At 38.6% G+C, this 20134-nt stretch overlaps 2 protein-coding genes across 3 annotated transcripts in view; one reads left to right on the forward strand and one right to left on the reverse strand.

The window, feature by feature from the left end:
* Nucleotides 1–7707: 7707 nt before the first annotated feature.
* LOC5507747 (G-protein coupled receptor 83) lies at nucleotides 7708–9452 on the reverse strand. Its single transcript, XM_032376515.2, has 2 exons — nucleotides 9293–9452; nucleotides 7708–8642 (listed from the first exon to the last, which is right to left on the reverse strand). Exons 1-2 carry the CDS (start codon nucleotides 9450–9452, stop codon nucleotides 7708–7710), a joined length of 1095 nt encoding a protein of 364 aa, XP_032232406.2.
* The window catches only part of LOC5507741, a 38111-nt gene continuing 26500 nt past the window's right edge, over nucleotides 8524–20134 (forward strand). The window contains exons 1-12 of one of the 2 annotated variants that reach the window (XM_048724651.1): nucleotides 8524–8661; nucleotides 13698–13856; nucleotides 13986–14156; nucleotides 14400–14588; nucleotides 14697–14867; nucleotides 15347–15535; nucleotides 16302–16525; nucleotides 16618–16847; nucleotides 17268–17486; nucleotides 17848–18106; nucleotides 18703–19017; nucleotides 19407–19645. In XM_048724651.1, coding sequence (XP_048580608.1) covers nucleotides 13853–13856; nucleotides 13986–14156; nucleotides 14400–14588; nucleotides 14697–14867; nucleotides 15347–15535; nucleotides 16302–16525; nucleotides 16618–16847; nucleotides 17268–17486; nucleotides 17848–18106; nucleotides 18703–19017; nucleotides 19407–19645 — 2210 coding nt within the window. In that variant the 5' untranslated portion in view covers nucleotides 8524–8661; nucleotides 13698–13852. Of the gene's footprint in view, nucleotides 8662–12515; nucleotides 12668–13697; nucleotides 13857–13985; nucleotides 14157–14399; nucleotides 14589–14696; nucleotides 14868–15346; nucleotides 15536–16301; nucleotides 16526–16617; nucleotides 16848–17267; nucleotides 17487–17847; nucleotides 18107–18702; nucleotides 19018–19406; nucleotides 19646–20134 lie in introns of those variants that run through there. The other variant, XM_048724650.1, reaches the window with a different exon arrangement.

The following is a 20134-nucleotide window of genomic DNA, read 5'->3' on the forward strand; positions in this document are numbered from 1 at the left end:
ATTACATGGGGTCCAATATTCGACTTTATTTTTAATTTTACACTGAAAACGCAATTATATTTTCTTACCTGCAAGAAGACCATATTGTAATAATCAAATCACATCGAAAAAGTAAACTGTATGGGAAGACATCTGTTTTTGTTTCAATTACTCTTGAACAAAGTTTGGCGCAGAATCCAACATCTGTATTTTACAAGATTAGGACCATATTGCAGCAAAATATGAGTGCAACCATCTGAGTTTTTTTTAAAAAAGAATCAACATTCATGATTGGTAACTGTTCTCTCCATCTTTCCCCGCCCCTTCTTCGCTGCCATCACTTATTGAATTTATTCTTTCTAACGCCAATTTTTTTTAATGTTCGCGGATTTATATTAACATATTAAATCAAAAGTATGGAATATAACCCTTCATGGAAAAGAAAGTGCCTTATAAAAAAACAGTAATTGGGTTCAACAACAAGAATTAATTTCTTTTAAGAAATTAATTCAAATTCGACTACTTTGGGTTTCTGAGGGTTTTATTCATAAGCAAAAGCACAAAAGCACCAAACTTCGTATAAATATAGCCTAGGGGATGGTAATCAATATTGAGACCGGTGCCCACTGGTACCATTAGCGGATCCATAGATAAATAGCAATTATTATTTTTTTAAATCTGGTTTTGCGGGTACCCTGTGGTAAGATTTCCATATGTTTTCATGAGACAAAAAAAAAAACCAAACCGCACATATTTGAAAACGATTGATATTATTTAAGCTATATGCTATCGAATTCCGTGCCAAAAACATATAAAATAGCTATAAAAAGCTACATTTGAAGAAGAAGGAAAACCTACTGGAACCCAGGCCCTACGCGTCTTTTTTTTACATCCCTCCTGCTAACATGCAAATAAGACTGATATTTTTTCATCAAATAAGCATAAATAGGTGGTGCACATGAATTTTCCTAGAAATGTTCTTTCAATGAGTTCTCTAAGTATTATATTAAGGGCTACAGAGCTTAATTCAACCAGCGCGGCTGTAATTAATAGGCCCGTCAGCAGGAGAAAATCCGCTACGGATGAGGGAGATTTTTCATAGCCTGTTGTGCGTTGATAAAATGTACCATGACAAGTCGAATCATTTGTTTATCTTTTTGTTACGGCCCTATGTTATTTTTAAAATCTAATTATCACAATTGTTTTCGAGGCGAGAGCCTCGCTCTACCTTTCGCTAGTTATGAGCGGGGGCGCCGGCAGACGCCCTTGACTTCCAACCACTCGGTCGTATGAAGCCGAAAACCCTAGCTAATAGTGTTCCATGATTAATATTTTCATTTTGTAAAATAAAAAATGAATCTGATCGTTGGAATAGTAGAATAATTCTGGCTTACATAGGTTTGGGGCTAAACGTGTCCTCTCCTAAGGTTGACGCTTGTACCGTCAACACTAGGGTTTTTGTACACTTGTTTATAGCACCGTCGTTTTGTCGGCACCTCGAAGAAAACGTCCCCGAGAAAGGAAAAATCCTCTGTTTGGAAAAGAAATCCCCGCGGACCCTGCGCACAAGTTAGTGTAAGCGCATCATACTGAAAAGGCTCAGTTTTTTTTTCAAAATTACTTTTTTCCCTTTATTACAATAACGATCCGCTTATCACTGATCCGCGCCTTAGGAAAAGCCTCTAAAAATCTGTCCTTTAGTAGAAAACGGTTAAAGGATTTCTCATTCCCAAAATCTCCCAAGCGTGTCTCATGTGCATTGTGGAGCTCGGATATCAGAAAAAAGGTACGAACCATTTTCAACAGCCTCCATTTATATTTTCTGTTACTAATATATATATATATATATATATATATATATATATATATATATTATGTTATGTTATGTTATGTTATGTTATGTTATGTTATGTTATGTTATGTTATGTTATGTTATGTTATATTATATTATATTATATTATATTATATTATATTATATAAGCCTGACAAAAGCGCTTTTTTATCATCCTCTCTCGCTTCCTGGAGACCTTTCCTTTTCTTATGCTCCACAGCTTTTTTCTTCCCTGAGGTCATCATTAATACATCTTTAAGATAATAACATAGTCCTCTATTCCTGCGGCGATTCGTTGGAGGTTGGTTGCTATCCTGTTAAAAGCATGCGATGCGTTCAACCTGATCACTATAATGCACACGTAGGGAGCAATAAGCACTGTTTTTTTCGTTAGTGCCTCTGCTAGTCAGCTTTTTTCGTTCTTAAGTGCTTTCGATCATTAATAACGCAAATTTGTGACAATTCCTGTGCCATTTTACGCTATTTGCGACAAAGAGTTTCTACAGGTGTTTTTTTCTGCTGAACATCCAAATCCTCTAATATTCTCAAGCATCACAATCTTATAACTTTGATTGAGGAGGCATATCTAAAGCATATCGTTGGTCTTTGGTGTAGACACTTACAAACCCCCCTTATTAAATCCATCTCTATTTTATTTAGCCAACGTCAAAATACCCGATAATTGCGATTAATCGCAGATTTATAAGAAATACATTTAAAATCAAGACAAAAGTTCATATTTAGTAGGTTATACACATTAAAAGTCCTTAATACATTAAGAATGAGCTTTTTTACCTAAAATACGCGATTTTATGAGGTACTTACAGCGTATACTGTGCCAATATAGGCCGCCATCTTGGATAACCGTGAGGGGGATTGGGTCTAGCTTTGAAAACTTTTTCTCGTAAATAAAGCGTTTTAATGCAGCCGGCGACAGTTTTATCTTGAAATATTAACAAAGATATCAGAGATCAGATATTTCGCCTTAGTTTTGGAAATACAAGGTCTTTTAAATTTCACCACAGGGAGCCCGCGATAGACGCTTTTTTCTAATTTTTATTCGGTTATTACACAAAATCCTCAACGGTCTCAATATTTATTAGCATCCTCTTGGCTATCTTTATGCCAAGTTTGGTGCTTCTGTCCGCTATGTATAGATTGAAACACTAAGCAACCGGACTATAAAGGGTTCTGCCGTCTATGGCAGATTGCCAGAAATATTGAACCACGCGCATGCGCGCTAATAGCCAGACGTTGAACTAACGGCTTTCAAGAAACAACGAAGTTTGTTAAGAAATGACTTACGCGTAACCCTAAAACGAATTTTTAACCGTAATCGAATGTGAAAATGAAAAAACCTGCATCGGAATCGTATTTTTCAAAGATTTAACATAACAGATATAGAATAATGTTCGACACATAATGAAAAAAATAGTTCGATTTTGTAGGTTTTAAAAATAGTGTGTTGTTCGCTAAATGCATCTGAATAAAATAACGTAAATTTGTCTCAGACACCCTTGAAATAAAACCTAGCACTCAGTAATAATATCTCTTGGCTCAAAACCTGCATCGGAATCATAATAAAAACATGTTTACCTTGAGTCTTCATCGAGAAGATTGTCTTTACCGCTTCATCGTAATTCGGTTTTTGCGATATAAAACGCATGATTTCCACATCTCCCTTGTAGTTTTGTTCGTAGTTTTCCTATACAATAGTATAAATTAGCTTACGCTAATACTGGGGAGGGCACGGTCAGTTTACAGCCGGCGGAGATGCGGAGGCACCTTTAGTTGCCTGATGGCTGGCAAAGCTGCTGTTTTAAAGGACTCCAGATTACTTAGGTTTATAATATTATCAGAAAGTAAATTCCATGCTCTTATTGCTCTTGGAACAAAAGAATAATTAAAGGAAAGAATATTGCAATTGTTGAAAGCTAAGTGAGTGCCTCCGAGTAGATCGATTTGTCGGAACGACACAGCTAGGGAGAGGACAAGCCACGAGATTATTATAAAATTTATACAGTAATACTATTTGATGGTAAAGTCGCCTTATTTCCAATGTGTCCCAGTTTAGCTGGTTAACCAGTTCAGATGATCTTGCTTAGTAGTCATAAGCGTTCTTCTGAACTTGCTCCAACCGCAAAACATCTGTGTCAGTGTAGGGACTCCAAGATGTTGACGCATACTCAAGCATCGGTCTAACAAGGGAGAGGTTCGCACGTTCCTTAACTGCAGGGGCACAGGGTTTTAAAGTTCTTCTGATCGCACCCAGTGTTCTGTTGGCCTTTGTAGCTATTTTTGCACAGTGAGGGCCCAGCGCAGTTGCTAATGACTGAGTAATCAAAGAAATGGCGACGTAACGAGAAAACAAAAACACCAGTCGGTAGGTTTTTATCCTGGCAACACACTATGTCGGATATATTACAAAGGACGGATCCATTTTTCGAGTTTTTACTGACGGAAAGTGACTTCAGGTACGAGCACAAGCAACGACTTGCAGTAAAATATGTCATCGGTTATATAACTTTGCCGCGACCCCTCCTTGCTAGCTGGTATTTAATCAAAACGAAGGACATTCGGTACATCGACCTGCTAAACAAGTCTATAGAGGCCACTCTGAAGATCAGCTCAGAAAGCGTCTTACTTGAAAAATATTGGACGATCTATGCAGGAGAAGTTCGGCACAGAAAAAGAAACTAAACGTACGGGGATCGGTGAATTAGCGCTTGGACTTTTGCACCAGCGCTTGCAAAGTCCGACTCTTGAGGAAAGAAGTTGTAGAAATAAAGGATTTGGTGGAAGAACGAGTCGAGGAAACTTCTTCCATTGCAGAACGTGATGAACTAGTTACAGCCTTGAAAGAAGAGGTGCAACGGCTCAAGGGTAAAAATGACTCCTTGAGACAGCAAATTAGGAACTCGAAGAGGGAAACATGCGATGCAAATGTGGGGACCCATTCCTGGATTAAAGACCGAACAAAGTAAAAACCGAAAAATAAAAATACTTAAAAAATAAAGCAGAGAAAGCACTTGCATTTGTAGAATTGTTTGGCTTAGAGCTTGATTTTCTCCAAGTAACTGACTCTGTCAATGAGAAAAACTACAATCTGGACTTGTCAACAGCATGTCAAGGTGGATCCAAAACAACAGGCCAGAATGCCCAATACCTGTCACTTAATAAAAAGGACAAAGCGGCTGTAGAAAGTGTTCTATTTTTGATGGACAAATTTGGTGTTGGGGATGATTTTATCCAAAAGGTGTCAAGCATAGTCGATGGCTTCACTAGAGGCTATATCATAAAACAGTGTCGCTCAGAGCTCAATAAACAGTGCAACATCAGGCCCACTCCAGGACAAGTTCCAGGAGCCCAGTTCTCTTTCAAGGAGAGACTGGTAGAGCAAATCAAGAGTCTGGTGAGTTGTTAGTAATTTGAATCACTATTGATTCATGTACAAAAATGTATTAAGAAATGTTTCCCCCCACACACACACACCCCAGGAAACATCAATGCAACAACAAATCACACCCCAGGAAACATCAATGCAACGACACATCTTCATTTGTACATACAGTACAGTAATGATATTTACAAAAATAAGCATATGCACTCATGATATTTACTAGATAATCTGGTTGCTGGAAATATAGACTGCCTGCTATAAATCATAAATACCCAAGTTAAAATAGAAGTGGTATCCCATTTCTTTTAACAGAGAGCAAGTGGTATGGTTACAGACCATGTCAGGATAAAGCTCAGTGGTGACGGGGCCAGAATGAGCCGCTCCTCAAATTTCAACCTTTTTAGCTTTACAATACTGAGTGCACCTGATGATCTGCTTTCCTCGAAAGGTATGTGTACCTTATTTATATGTTATATCTCTGGCTATACATGGAACAAGGCTATACATTCCAATGTTTCTTATACAATCTTACAAATACATTTTAGGTACACACACAGTGGAAGTTATCAATGAGCCAGAGAAGTATGAGACAATAGCAGAGAGCTTGAAAGATGTTCTTGAAGAAATTGATGCAGTGCAAGATGATGGCTATGTAGAACTTGATGGCAAGAAGATAAATGTAGAGTTCTTTCTGGGCGGAGACTATAAGGTAACAGTCGTCTACAGGTTCTTAGCAGAATGTGACATTTTAAATTAGAAAAAAACATCTAGTAATTTGCTTCTTTTTTTTCCAGTTCCTCTTACAAACAATGGGTTTGAGTGCTGCAAACTCAGCATATTGTGCTTGTCTTTGGTGCAAAGTTCACAAGAAAGACAGGTAAAAATTGTTAAGAATACTAGGTCTAAGTGACCTACAATACAAGGTAACTGTTTTGTAATTTCCCCCGAGGTGATATGAGCAAGGATGATGAGTATTATGAGAAGGACCCACTACGCAGGACCCTACAGGATACCATCGAGTGTGGAAAAAGAAAGAAGGGAGAGAATTACTGCTGTGTAAATAAACCCCTATTCAACATCGAACCTGATCACTTACTAATAGATGAGCTCCACTTAATGCTGAGGATGACAGACATCCTGATAGATAATGCAATAGAAGATGCAATGCAGTGGGATGAAAAGGAAAAGGTCAATACAATCTACCCTATAATATACTTTTTATGACAAATAAGCCACTTATATGGGACATGAATCTGTCCATGTACAATTACTATAAGAAGTGGAAAAACTGTTAGCAATGGAATTGTAGTATGTTGTAGTAAAGTTTAAAAATGTAAAGCGCCACTGAGCTTTAGGAAATGGCACTACAAAAAGTTGACTCAAAGCAGAAATGTTTTTTTACATTTCAGATCAGTAAAAGATCAAACAAAGGAAGCAAAAGCCATCTGAGTCAATTAGTACAAACTATACGGTCGTGTGGGGTATCATTTCAAGTGTGGGAGAAGCTTAATGCTGATGGTAGGAGAAGTGGTACCTATGACTTCACAAGTTTGATGGGTAGCGATAGAAAGAAACTTCTGAAAGAGCTCCCAGAGAAGCTCATTGGTGTCCTACAGCCATCTACAGCTGCTAGGGTAGCAGAAATCTTTAAGGTAAATTTAGCATTATTATGCTGAAATCATTCTCACTGAAAATTAAAAAGTAAGCTATAGAGATATAAATAAATTGTATTTTCATGATTCCAGGATTTCCACCATTTGTATTTTGATTGTGTTTCTAACTGGAAACCACCATCCATGAAAGTCTATCAAAAAGAGGTAAAGCTAGAAGTGTTTTATAAAAATTAAAAAAAAAATTTGATAGAATCTGACAAAACTATTATACCTATTTTTTGTAACAAAATTCCACAAGCTAAAGAATGGATAACCAAATTTGGTAGCCTTGGTGATGTGAGGCTTGGCTACAAAAAAGAGCGAGTGACATGCTACATGCATGTTGCAGCCTATCATGTTCCAGCCATGATAAGGCGCTATCAAAACCTGAAGCAGTTTAGTGGTCAAGGTGGGTAAATAATATTATTTTTAGTAAAAATCAAAAAGTGAACAGTTTTGAAATGTTTGTATACTTTAAATACTTTTATAGGTCTGGAGAAAAATAATGATGATGCAAGAAGAGTGGTTTTGAGAAAATCCAAACACCTTGATGACCCCTGTGAGGTTCTGCAAGCAGAGTTTAGGCCATTTAAGCTCTAGTCGGACGACTAGAGCTTAAAGGTAGTGTGAAGGTAGTGTGTCAGGGGGTACCCTAAGAAACCAAAGTCCTTTCTACTTCGGTAACTCGAACTACCTGCTAAATAGGGCTTTCTATTTTGTCGCTCTCCAGATATAGGATGGACGGGGATCCATGTAACGACAAGATTTTTCATATTGTACCTTCCCATCAGGATTATGTACAGAATTGCTTTGTGCGTCTTATTGGTCAGTGCCCGTCTGGATTATTATGAATGTTCACATTTTGCCTCGTCATCTTGACGTACCCATTGTGCTCCACCTTTGCTTGCATCCTGTTCCTTGCTCTTATCCAATACCGATTCCTCAACGTCGACAACACTCCGCTCCGTCGTTCTCTTCGTCATTTCGTACGTTCCGCTTTGACCTTGCATGGATAGGCCTGTCGTAGCAGAAGCCATCGTGCTTCCAGGGGCAACTTCTGCTCCGCACTTGCCACACCCAAGCAGGCCGAGCACTTCCCGGCGGTAGGTCTTGTTGGTCAAGCAGTACAAAGGAGGGTTGCAGCAGGAGTTGAAGAAGGCAAAGAAGTTAAATACCCAGTACCAAACATTGGGTAGGACGACCACCTTGTATTGCTTCAGGATCCAAAAGGATTCTGTCGGAAACCAGCAGAGAGTTAGCAGCAAAGCAGCCAACATGCACATTCTGACCACGCTTTTTTTGGCTGAATCCCCTTGCTGAGTCGAGACCTGATTGTGTGACATGCGGTACCAAATATGGGCAAATGAAATCCACGTGATGGTCATGGGGATGTAGAATGTAATGGTGATGTGAAACACGAGAAAAGCTTTATTGAGTTCCTCCCCGTAGAAAGGAGTGATCCATTCGCATCTTCCGTCAGGCATTAGATCAGCGATGAACAACTCAAAAACCTCGGTCGCTGTCGCGGCCAACCAAATCAAGGCGATGTATAGAGACACTCGCTTGCGGTTAAAGTTCGCCTTGTATTTTGTTGGTCTGACCACAGCGCACCATCTTTCGATGGCCAAACACATGATGGTAGTGTTAGACGCCTTTCCGCAGACGAACAAGCAGTAGGTTGAGAAGATGGCGCGACAGAAAGCGCGGCCATTCCCTCCGCTCATCACCGGGAACGACTTCATGGGGATGATGTAGTTCGGTGTCAGCACAAGGAAAACACCTAAGGATACAAAAACAAGGTATGTAAGTTTTGCAATCATGGAGTTTACGAATTAGCGTTTGTTATCTACAGTAATAACCAACGTTTAAGAACCTTGATAGGCTTAAAGAGGCTGCTAGGCTTAAATCATCCTCATTTTAAAATCCAAAACAAGGTTCTTAAAATCATGTGAAGTTATATAATAATTTTAAGTTAAAGAAATAAGACGACCATTTAGTTGTCAGGAGGAAAATTCTCTTGCCAGGAAGTACCATGTGTATGTATAAAAGTCTGTTAGACTAGCCTGAAAAGGTCGGCTCTTGTTCGCGGGTTTTACCTATACTAAGATCTACGCATTACGATAGAGTACTCTATTAATGAAGTACATTACTTCATTAATCTTAATTAATCATTAACGGGTTTTAAATGATATTTTTACTTCCATCGTCCACCGTATCAATGAAATATGAATACTTTTTCACGCACGAATACTAGCGCAAGATCATCTTTTCGTCTTTTTACGTGCTTTTTCGCGCAATGCTGGCTCAGCGCTTAGAAACTCGAAAATATGATGTAGCGTGTATCTGTATACTGAATGCCATGAGTATATATCGTTCAGGCATGGTTTTTATTCCATTCTTATCAGTTGTTTACTGTCTGTGCACACTTACCCATCAATGCATCACAGATGGCGAGATTCAAGATCAATACATTGTAGGTTTTCTTCAACATTGAGCGTCTACGCGCGATCACAACACACAAGATGGCGTTGCCAAGGACTGAAAGTGCAGCTATGGAACCAAACATCGCAGAAATTTCTCTAGGATCCATCGCTTTTTCAATTTCTTTTAAGGTTTTATAAATTAAATCTTTCTGTTATACCAAAATGCTGAAGTCGTTTTGGGACCTGGCGGTTTCGTGCGAGGGTATATGCTACTATTGATACATTATGGGTGTCTTTCCTAGTGGTCCTCGCACTAGTCCCCTTTTATGCCGATGTGTTTGCTTCCCTATTGGGCTATTTTCAATTTTGACAAAATTTCTATTGTAAAAGCCACATGTTGTGTGTTTGATTTTAATAAATTTTAATCTACTTTGATATTTGATTTAATAAATTTCTGCTTTGATATTCGATTCATCTATTGTCAAGTTCCCAAGTCCACCTTAACGCAAGAGAACTAATTTTGATTTTGATTAATTTTAATTGTGCTACTACTGTTCTGGTGCTGCGGGTTACCTGAACACTGGTGAAACCCCGGGTCTTCAGGGAATGTTGCAGCTGAAAAGCTAAAAAAAATAAAGTATTTCCGTTAATTTATTGTCCGAGGTCCTTTTTCGACTCTCTCTGTCCATGTCACCGAGTACGTGTAATATAATGCACGTATATTAATCATGTTTAGAGTATTATTATTTAATTATATATTTATTAATATAGTCTATATCCAAGTACTTTACCGGCTTCTTTTTTCGGCAATCTTTTCTCCTAACCAAGAAAATAAATAAATTTAAATGATGGACGATAAGCACTTTGTTCTTATCAAGATAATTTGTGGTGAATGAAAAGAGCCGCACTTGGTGTGCGCGTTTTCTTTGCCTTTTTGTTTTGTTTTTATCTATATTTTTAATGGCAATACGTGGTTGTCAGAGGATCTATGACTGATTGGTCTTTTTTATTGTTCCTAGCTTCGTAAAATTTTATTAATCTCCTGCACGGAATATTGGATATGTATGAAAAGCAGTATGAAGCAAGAAGTCCTTCTTATGGTCTCCTTGCTCTAGAACCCTAGAATTAGTACGTGGGCTCACCAATAAATCGTAGTATCAATTCATTATGCGCACTTCCTTGTTGTATTATTGTAATTTTTCTGCTAACTAAATAATAATTGAACAACATCTGCCGCGATCACGTTTTCACCTACTTTAGATAAGTTTGCTCTTTTCGAATTCATGTACGGGAGCATACCATTTTCTGAAACCCATGTTCAGAGACCCTCATATTAGAGGCCTTTTTGATAATCCTTATTTGATAGCCATAAAGTGCTTCGGTATACGAAACGTGCATTCTCTTGTATTTTGTATGTCGTCAAAGTAGAAGCACATTATACTTTATTCTAATCATTTTTATATCATGAATGTCTATTTGCTCATTTATTTTTTTTAGATTAACATCAACATTACCATTAATATTTTCCAGATTATGTTTACCAAACCACAATGGTTACACTTTTTCTCATCTCTATTGGTTGTCAGGTCACAGAAGATTTTTGCGTAAAAAAATCGGTTGACCATTTCGTCCTTAATTGAGGTATCTAAATACTTAATATATATACTTCTAAATACACAATATTTGGAAGTTTTTTAGTGGCTGCAAAATAAAGGTTGGTCGCGTACCTGGAGTAAGGGCTGTTGGCTTTTTTGTAGTTTACCCAGCAAACAAACATTTCGTTTATTTAACTTCAAGGTTTTTCTTGTTTGATGGTACGCGAAATTGACGTCACCATCGTGAGACACAACCATGATAACCATGGCAACTGTCTTGTCCCGAGTCCATTTTCTTTTCTTTTTCCAAAAAAATGACTTAATATTTGACAGGCATAACTATACTGAACAAACAAGAAAACTTTTGTTACAAAGCAACATCACAAATAAGGTTGCATTCGGACGTGCTTCATTGGTATCAAATAAATAAATAAAAAAAGCGTAAAAAACACAGGTTTAAAAAGCTTTTGCATTCTTTTTAATTTACCTCTAAACGTTGACACAGCGTTCAGATACCAGGATGATTCAACCATTTATACGTTACCAATAAACCACTGCGGGTTATAAGAATGCAGTGATTCGCGGGTGCAACCTTAATTTAAATAGGGGTATATCTAAATTTTAGTTCGACTGTAAGTTTCGTCTATTAATTTTTAACTCTGTTTATACTTTATTCGTCACATTAGTACTTTTTAGACGTGTATAGTGCAAATATCTCTACCTTGTCATAATCTTCATTACTCTTGTTAAGGAACACGACTATTTGTTGTATTTTGTTTTATTTATTATATTTAAGTGTTTTAAAATACCATTTGTGTAATTGTTACCGAATTAAGAATTTATTCAATGTGGTAAGTCTTATGATTAAAACGTCGGAATTTCCTCTGGGAACAATTTCTCACCATACAGTATGGTATCATGTTTAGTGTTTGTCCAGTTGGGCTATGGCGTCAACATATTATTACAGCCCTGTTAACTAGATCAACAGATCGCGTTATTACGCTTTTAAATGACACAAATGTAATGACGAGTTATTAGATGAAAATATTATAAAACTGTGTGTCTATCATTTTATAGCCTCGGTAGTTTTATATATAATTCTTTTAAATTTATTTTGAGCTGAGTGTGGACGATTTGAAAAGAAAATGACGGTCAAATTGAAAGGGATAGACGAGTTTGCAGCTTTTTGACAGAATTCATTTTACACAAAACATATTATTTGATAGAAATTTTAAGTAAAGGTCCTTTATCTAAGTGAGTTTGTTTTAATAGCTTCTTATGTTAATATGACTAATAATGAATGGCTCATAGGGTTGATTAAGTACAGCATAATCGGTGAAATTTATAGGCTATTTGCTCTACATTTTTTCAACCTGATCTGATTGCTCAATAGAAAAACCATATTATTATGTGTAAAAGACATCTTTAAGATTAACTTTTGCCTTTATTTTTGGTGCCAATACATGAACTGTTCAAGTATTAACAAAAAAAGGTTTTTTTTCCTTCTTAATCTCATTCCCACTCATTCAACATTTCGTCAATCTCCACATTTGTTCATCTATCTCAAACTAACAAAGCTGAGAACACTTTTCCAGCTTTGATTGAACAGTTCTATAAACAATCTCGTGGAGAACGCTAGATGGAAGGTCATCAGGTCTCTAAACCGTCCCTACAGCCATTCTGAGCTGACGGGAGTGCAACTGGGTGGATTATCCGGGGACTCGCCATGAAAGTCTCCTTTTCGGTTCTAGTTTTAGCGGTTTTATTAAAAAGCATAGATGCAAGAGGTAAGAGCTTGCTCTCATAGTTGTTTTATTAAAAAGCATAGATGCAAGAGGTAAGAGCTTGCTCCCATAGTTTTATTAGGAGCATAGATGCAAGAGGTAAGAGCTTGGTCCCATAGTTTTATTAAAAAGCATAGATGCAAGAGGTAAGAGCTTGGTCCCATAGTTTTATTAAAAAGCATATATGCAAGAGGTAAGAGCTTGGTCCCATAGTTTTATTAAAACGCATAGATGCAAGAGGTAAGAGCTTGGTCCCATAGTTTTATTAGGAGCATAGATGCAAGAGGTAAGAGCTTGGTCCCATAGTTTTATTAAAAAGCATAGATGCAAGAGGTAAGAGCTTGGTCCCATAGTTTTATTAAAAAGCATAGATGCAAGAGGTGAGAGCTTGGTCCCATAGTTTTATTAAAAAGCATAGACGCAAGAGGTAAGAGCTTGGTCCTATAGTTTTATTAAAAAGCATAGATGCAAGAGATAAGAGCTTGGTCCCATAGTTTTAAAAATCACTTTTCGTCATTTTTTTTACAAATTGTTCTATACAAGTCTGTGCTTAACACAGAAGCCAAACCGTTTATATTAAACCTGATTTTTAGCAATCCAATTAATGAGATCTGAAGATATGAAGATATTCCCATTCTTTGAAATCAATTGTCAATATAATTTGTATTGCCTTTAAGTAAATTACCTTTAGTTGTCCACTTATAGCACTCGCCAAATTTCTAAGAGTTTTTCTATACACTTGAAAGCGCAGTTATTATTTTGTTAGTTCATTTTTATTATGATTTAAATGTTTTAAGAAAAGATTAGAAAAAAATGCCATAAAATGCTCAAATTACAACATTTCGCTAAAAGTTCAATGTCTGCGTTTTTATTAATATTGTCTTAGATCCATAATACAGCCGCGTCCTAGCACTATCCTTAAAATAATACTGTAAAAGTGGCAAAAGTTACGTTTAAGATTTGTCAAACTGTTAGTTGTGATTCTAAGCTACAAAATTCATTGATACTAAATGATTAGTCTTTGCGTCCGCAGTCGATGGTAACTGGGCAGCGTGGTCCGGATGGAGTGGATGCGCACCAGGTCTTTGCTCAGGAAATCAGCAAATTCGTACTCGCACGTGTTCGAACCCAGTCCCTTCAGCGGATGGCACATATTGTACAGGGGAAAACGCTCAGCAGAAGGATTGTATGAGTAAGTAGCTCTGACAGAGGATTCGAAGAAACGGAGATTAGAACAGAAACACGACAGACAGAACATATGTCACATGATTAAGGAATCTTCAGATACCATCCTTTCCCCATATGTTCATTTGTTCCACAGTCGATGGCGGCTTCTCTGAATGGAGTCAGTGGTCTCTTTGTGATAACCCATGCGGGGGTTCAGTCGTCAACAGAACGAGAACATGTACAAACCCCACCCCCACTCCTGACGGGAAGCCTTGCAAAGGCGATTATCTACAGACGAAACTTGAGTGCATCGCCCCATGCAAAGGTAAACTAACGTCTGTGGTGTACTCCTTAGGTTGTAGGTTAGGCTACTGATTCAAAACACGCACAAAATATATTTTATAAGAGGAAAGAAGGCAACCCTCCTAAATAACCTAATGTCGTGACTAGAAACTTGTTGCAAATATTTCGATATGTAGTGTTTAACCCCGGTTTCATATTTGGACCGTTATTTTCTACAAAATGGGTTATGTTTTCTGTAACATAAATCTCTTGTGTGTTCATCTAGTTGGCCCTGTGGATGGCAGATGGAGCGATTGGTCTGCATGGTCTCGCTGCCCTCAAGCATGTGGAATCTCAGGGGGAGCGAACATACAGCGTACGCGGCAATGTAACAACCCGCCGGCCATGAATGGTGGAGAACCCTGTAAAGGAGACGCTGTAGAAGTTGTCAAGTCCTGTTTTAATCCATGTCCTGGTAAGATACGCGTTCAAGTATGGAACGTATTGCGTTCTAAAACCAATTTTATTGATTCTTCCTTCGCCGTTTTCGTTGCTATCGTTTCTATTGTTATCGTGATTTCAGTAACCGGCGGTTACACGCTGTGGAGCAGTTGGACAAGCTGTACCAAGACATGTGGGACTGGTATGCAGAAGCGGTCACGTGACTGTACCAACCCACGCCCCATCCACGGAGGGCAGAACTGCACCGGCGACTACGTCCAGACCAAGAGCTGCAAGCTGAAAGTATGCCCAGGTAAATAAACTGATGTCTCCGCAGGTCGTTAAAAAACGTTCAGGGTTGCGTAAGAAAGAAATGTTTAAACGTCCTGGAAGTCCCTGTACTCAAAAGAGCCTTCGGATGGTGTTTTTGTCCATAGATTTTTTGTTATTGGCACAAAGCCAAAGATGAATTTTCACGAATCACAAGCACATCTAGCCACTTTATTTTGTCACAGAAAGCAAAATAAAAATCCTAATGCATATTTTGTCCATAAATATATACTCGTAATGGAATTCTTCTTAAAGAAGGCCGTTAACTCTGCCATTTTACGGATCTACATCACCGTGACACACAAATAATGCATTATCATCGGCTGAATCGTTAATTAAGCATCAGACTTTAACGTTGATGATTTTTTTTATTATTATTTAACATTTTTTTTACAAACAGAGCCTGGATTTTCACAAATAATGGTTGATCGATATTCTTTGACATAATTGTGCTTGTGCCAGGTGCTGTTAACGGTGGATGGGGCGCCTGGAGTTCATGGAGCACATGCACGGAGCGAACCTACTGTCTGAAGGGACTAAAGCATCGCTCCCGCGTGTGCAATAACCCGCCTCCTCTGAACGAGGGTGATGACTGCATGGGCTTAGGGGAAGAGAGGTTGGAGTGTCCTACCCCTACTGATGGCTGCTCTGGTAAGAAGATATGGAACTCTTGATTTTAGACAAGTTGAATAACTCCATGCCTTGTGAAGCCCATCTTTTTACGGTCTTTCGCATTACTTTAGATTACTTGTGCCCATGATAACTCCCTTAGTAGAATGATGGCTGATGTATTTGGTATTTTGTCGTGTCCAGGGGTTTTCTTCGCTCTCTTCGCATCCTGGAATCGCCACGAGGAAGGAGGAATGGGGGCATAGCTATATAACATGGCCTTCCAAACGAATAATATATAAATTTAGGCATTGCCCAACAGCGAAGCTCCAAACGACCAAATCTTTGCTTTTTTTTGCTTAATAATTTAAGAACTATTAAATATTATTATTATTATTATTATTTCTTGACGATGTCAACGATTTTACAGGGCAAGCGACCAAATTGTTATACTCTCTTCCCCTTCACCCTTGACATCTACAATACACATAACAAGTTTAGTTGTCATGTTTCGGCATCAGGGGAGTTTTACTTTTAGTGACATCATGTGACCATCTCATTGCACCCCACTCGGACATTGCGTCACGAAAACTCAAGTCGATGGGTTACCAATATTTGTTACCATATTTGTTTTGTATACCACTTTTTCTTAGGTATGGGGCTCCGCTCACGTTTGCGCCGCGTGGGAGCTCTGCTATTATTATATGGCTGTACTATATTACCCACTCGTGCCTTTACGAGGTTCAGTATGATTACCCACAGGATTCGACGTAAGGCACGCCCCTAATTGTGATTCCCTTATTTCCAGTTCACATACCGAATCGCCCAGACCAGGAAAACGCTGCTTCTGACTCTTTCATCGCGCTGGAGTGTGAGACTAATGTAAAGTACAATGCCAAGGGCTCACACGCAAGTAAAGTCCCATCTGCTGTCTACTCGCTCTTTGACTTTATCAGGGCGCCCCTCGGAAACAGCTGGTTTGGTATCAAGATAGAGGACGACAAGGTCGACCCCAAAAAGAAATACACAAAGGTAAGAAATCAGCTAGGGGTATCTCAGGCAATGAACTCCAAGAAGAAATGCACTGAAGAAAAAATGCAAACTACTATCGTTTCTTCTAACAGGTCTGTTTCGAGTTTGTCGATCCTGTATACATTCTGACGCTTGTTGATAACAAAGCAAGCTACTATAACAAGACCCTCGCCCTGCCCAAGTGGGACACCCCAGGCATGTACGACTTTGTGACGGGCATTAGTATGACCCTCGACAGCAGCAATCTTAAGAAGTACGAGTTCCAAGTTGGCTTCTCTGACGAATACGTGCCTGAGAATGGCTTCGTGCTACATGACACAAGGTAGGTATAGAAGGTCGTTAATAGGAACACCGTGGCGTGCCTAACTGTCCTCAGTAACGAGGTAGCGAGAAGCCAAACGCTCCACCATTTTGCGCTTCTGTACAGTTAGGAGTAACGCAGAGAATAGCTACCTATCAGATATCGTGTATAAAGCTATTTTTGCAAAGAGACCGTTGTTTGTTTGTTAGTACAGCAACGAATTTGTTTCCAGTTAACTTCTTTTGCCTTGTTTTCGCTACAACGTGTATCAAATGTGAGAAAAGGTTGAGTGGAAATGCCTACTTCTCTGATATTAGCATTTTTTAGTATTAAATGACGAGTGGTATTTACCCTAATCACCTGCTGTTCTTCCTTTCTTGCAAAATAACCCTAGTCGATAATCTGACATTCTTCCAAATTTGCAACCATGCGGTTTTATAGGTTGACGTATTACACTGAAGGGAACAAACAGACCTTCAAGGCCAAGGGCAACTACAACAACGTCCCCGGGGTGTCCTTCAAGACGGTGGTGGATAAAGATGTGAACACAGGCTCCGTCCACGCCGTGGGGAAAGCTACGAGCATCCGATTCCATCAGATCTTGGTGTTAATGGGGCTGCCTCCAAGTTATATTCCAGACTTCTTCGTAAAGGGATTGAAGTACGTTATTGGCGATGATAAGAATATCATTTTTTTTGTATTTGTCATTTTTTGTCGGATTGGATTGTATTTTATATACACAATATTATGATAATGCTATTTCATTATTTTTATCCGTTTTCATCGGCTGACCTTGGGAAGCCTATGCGATATTTTCAATTCAATTTAGCAAAAAAAAAGTAATAGGCTTTGTTTATAGATGGTTAATTTGATTTTATCACATTCCAATATTAAACGAAAACAATAACAAAGGTCTGGCTAACAAGGTTTCTTTAAGACCTTCGCCATAATTTGATGACAATGATGATAAACCATAGTTTGATGTAAATGACATTGCTACCCTCTGACTTGTAATCTCTAGGAATATCGGATTATGGGACTTTGAGATGAGGCCTGTAGAGTTCGCCAGAGGTCTGTCCAAGGGAGGCATCTTCCGATTCACATCTTCCATCGACGCAAATGGCGTTCCCGTCCATGTGGAGATCCTCACCGGCAGGAAGTTTAATAGAATTGTGTTTGCAGTAGGCTTCTCGTTTGATAGAGAGTCGTTTGGAAAATTAGCGGAGAAACTTTCTGGTATTGGTGTGGATTTCTTGGATAAACTTGGCCTTGAGTTTGAGGTTTGTGATTCCAATTTAATGGAGCCCCATTTCCTAAGTCCCAAATCGCATGTGGAACCTTGATGACACGATGAGGGACCGAAAAAGTCGTAATATTGAGAATATTGTCAAATCGAGATTATTTCCCATATATTTTACTGTTAGCGTGGCCAAAAGATTTGTTATATATAGAATATATTTTATCAAGTATTTACCAATCGAATTTTTTGTTTGTCTACTGTACGCATTTACAATCTCGATACAAGTGTTTTAACACTTATAAAAATACATTGATTACGATCATTTTTAGAGTACATCACTTTCACCGCCACGTCACGATCACGACAACTACAATCACAACACGGTAGTCACAATAACGGCCATACCACAAATCACGGCACGGTCACGACAGTATCACGACGTGGTCACGATACAATTACGGCACGGTCACGACAATTTCACGTCGTGGTCACGATACTATCACGGCACGATCACGACGTGGTCACGTCACTATCACGACACGTCTGCCGGTTAATCTCGCTTTCACTTCACAAATAGCCAAACCTGTAGATGCGAATAAGTTCCGCGCAAAGATAAATTCATTGTTGTCGTTGTAGATTGGCCTCGCGTTCTGTCCGCCTGGTACACAACCTCTGTACGTCACCTCCACCACGAACTTCGCCAAAGAGCCGCTGCATAGTCAGATAGTTAACCAGGTTCCTCAAGGGCTATTCGCAGGCGCACAGTTGGTGCTTCCCAAGGACTGCAAGGGTAGCAAGTTCTGTGAGATTACTAAACAGATTGTCGGACCCACTGCAAAGGCGTACATCAACGGTCTCTTCCAATGGAAGAACATTAAGGTGGCGGCAGGATTTGCAAATATTCATATTGGATTTGGGCTGTACTTCCACAAACTCGAGCTATATGTCCAGGTATGCTTCTAAAAGCCAAGCCAAGTTAATATTAAAGGGCCCTTTAGTCAGCCCCGCCTTATTGTTTTCATCCCAAATTGGAAGATAAATTATCTGGGAAAATCTAGAAATAGCCATACAAATACAAACTTTTATTCTTCAGATACCCAACACATCACTGGTAGATTATGTTTTGTTGCTATGGAGACTCGTAGAAGTCCTTCGTCGGTTCTGTTGAGGCCTGTAGATCTTACAAAAATATACCAAAAGCTTCTCTTCATCAGCCAATCGAAATGAATGTTTTTTTTACCCTGGGATAACAAACTGGCGGTTGAAAGATTGATCCACCCCTGCCAAAACTACAAGAATTTTCGGCTCTTTAAATCCTTTTTTTTTTTAACAATTTTAAGGCGGACTGGAACGACACCACAAAGCACGTCAAGCTAGGATTCCGAGCAGATATTAAGATTCCAATCAACGGAGAGATCTACCGGGACGGTATCAAGGCCCCTAGTAACGACCTCTTCCTCTTTGGTGTTCTGGAGTACGACTTTCTACAGCAACAGGTGGCAGGAAAACTTGGATTCCGAGGAATGTGGAGAAAGGCATTTTGGATCAACTGGCTATCTCTTGGTAACATCTATTTCGGGTGAGAGTAGTAAATACGACAGTTAAAGGGCCAATACTTTGTAATAGTCACACATCCTTTCTTTACTAGTGTCTAGCCATTATCGGTTAAAAGTAATTTTATCAAATTTGGTCAGTTATTGTCTTTTTATAGTCTCTGTCAGTAGCCATTAGCGTTTTCATTTTTTTTTTGTTATTGAAAGAACTTGGTAGATGAAATATACGACTTTGTTTTTAGACAAGCTATTTCATTAATTTATTAGCTAATTTGTCTTTTACTTTTGAATACAACAATAAAAAAAGGTTTTGGCTGACTACCCTTCTTTAATAAAGGTACAGTGAAAAAAGAGAAAAAATGCAGTTCCTGGGAAAAAACTTACATTCCGCGCTGCTGAGCTCCATAACTCTCTAGGATACCTTATGTAGTAGACCACGGTTCAATCAGCAGCTTAACTGAATGTATTTAGGATTTTTTTCATACCTCGTTCCTTTTGATGAACAGGCATGTTCA

This window comes from Nematostella vectensis, chromosome 3, assembly GCF_932526225.1.
Source record: "Nematostella vectensis chromosome 3, jaNemVect1.1, whole genome shotgun sequence".
In the NCBI taxonomy this organism is placed as follows: Eukaryota; Metazoa; Cnidaria; class Anthozoa; order Actiniaria; family Edwardsiidae; genus Nematostella; species Nematostella vectensis.

What these genes read in the sequence shown, in the direction of transcription:
- LOC5507747 (XM_032376515.2), bottom strand. Translation starts at nt 9,452, where the DNA reads ATGGATCCTAGAGAAATTTCTGCGATGTTTGGTTCCATAGCTGCACTT. An exon ending in CATCTGTGATGCATTGATGG is followed by an intron (nt 8,643 to 9,292) that starts GTAAGTGTGCAC and finishes TTGTATCCTTAG; the next exon opens with GTGTTTTCCTTGTGCTGACA.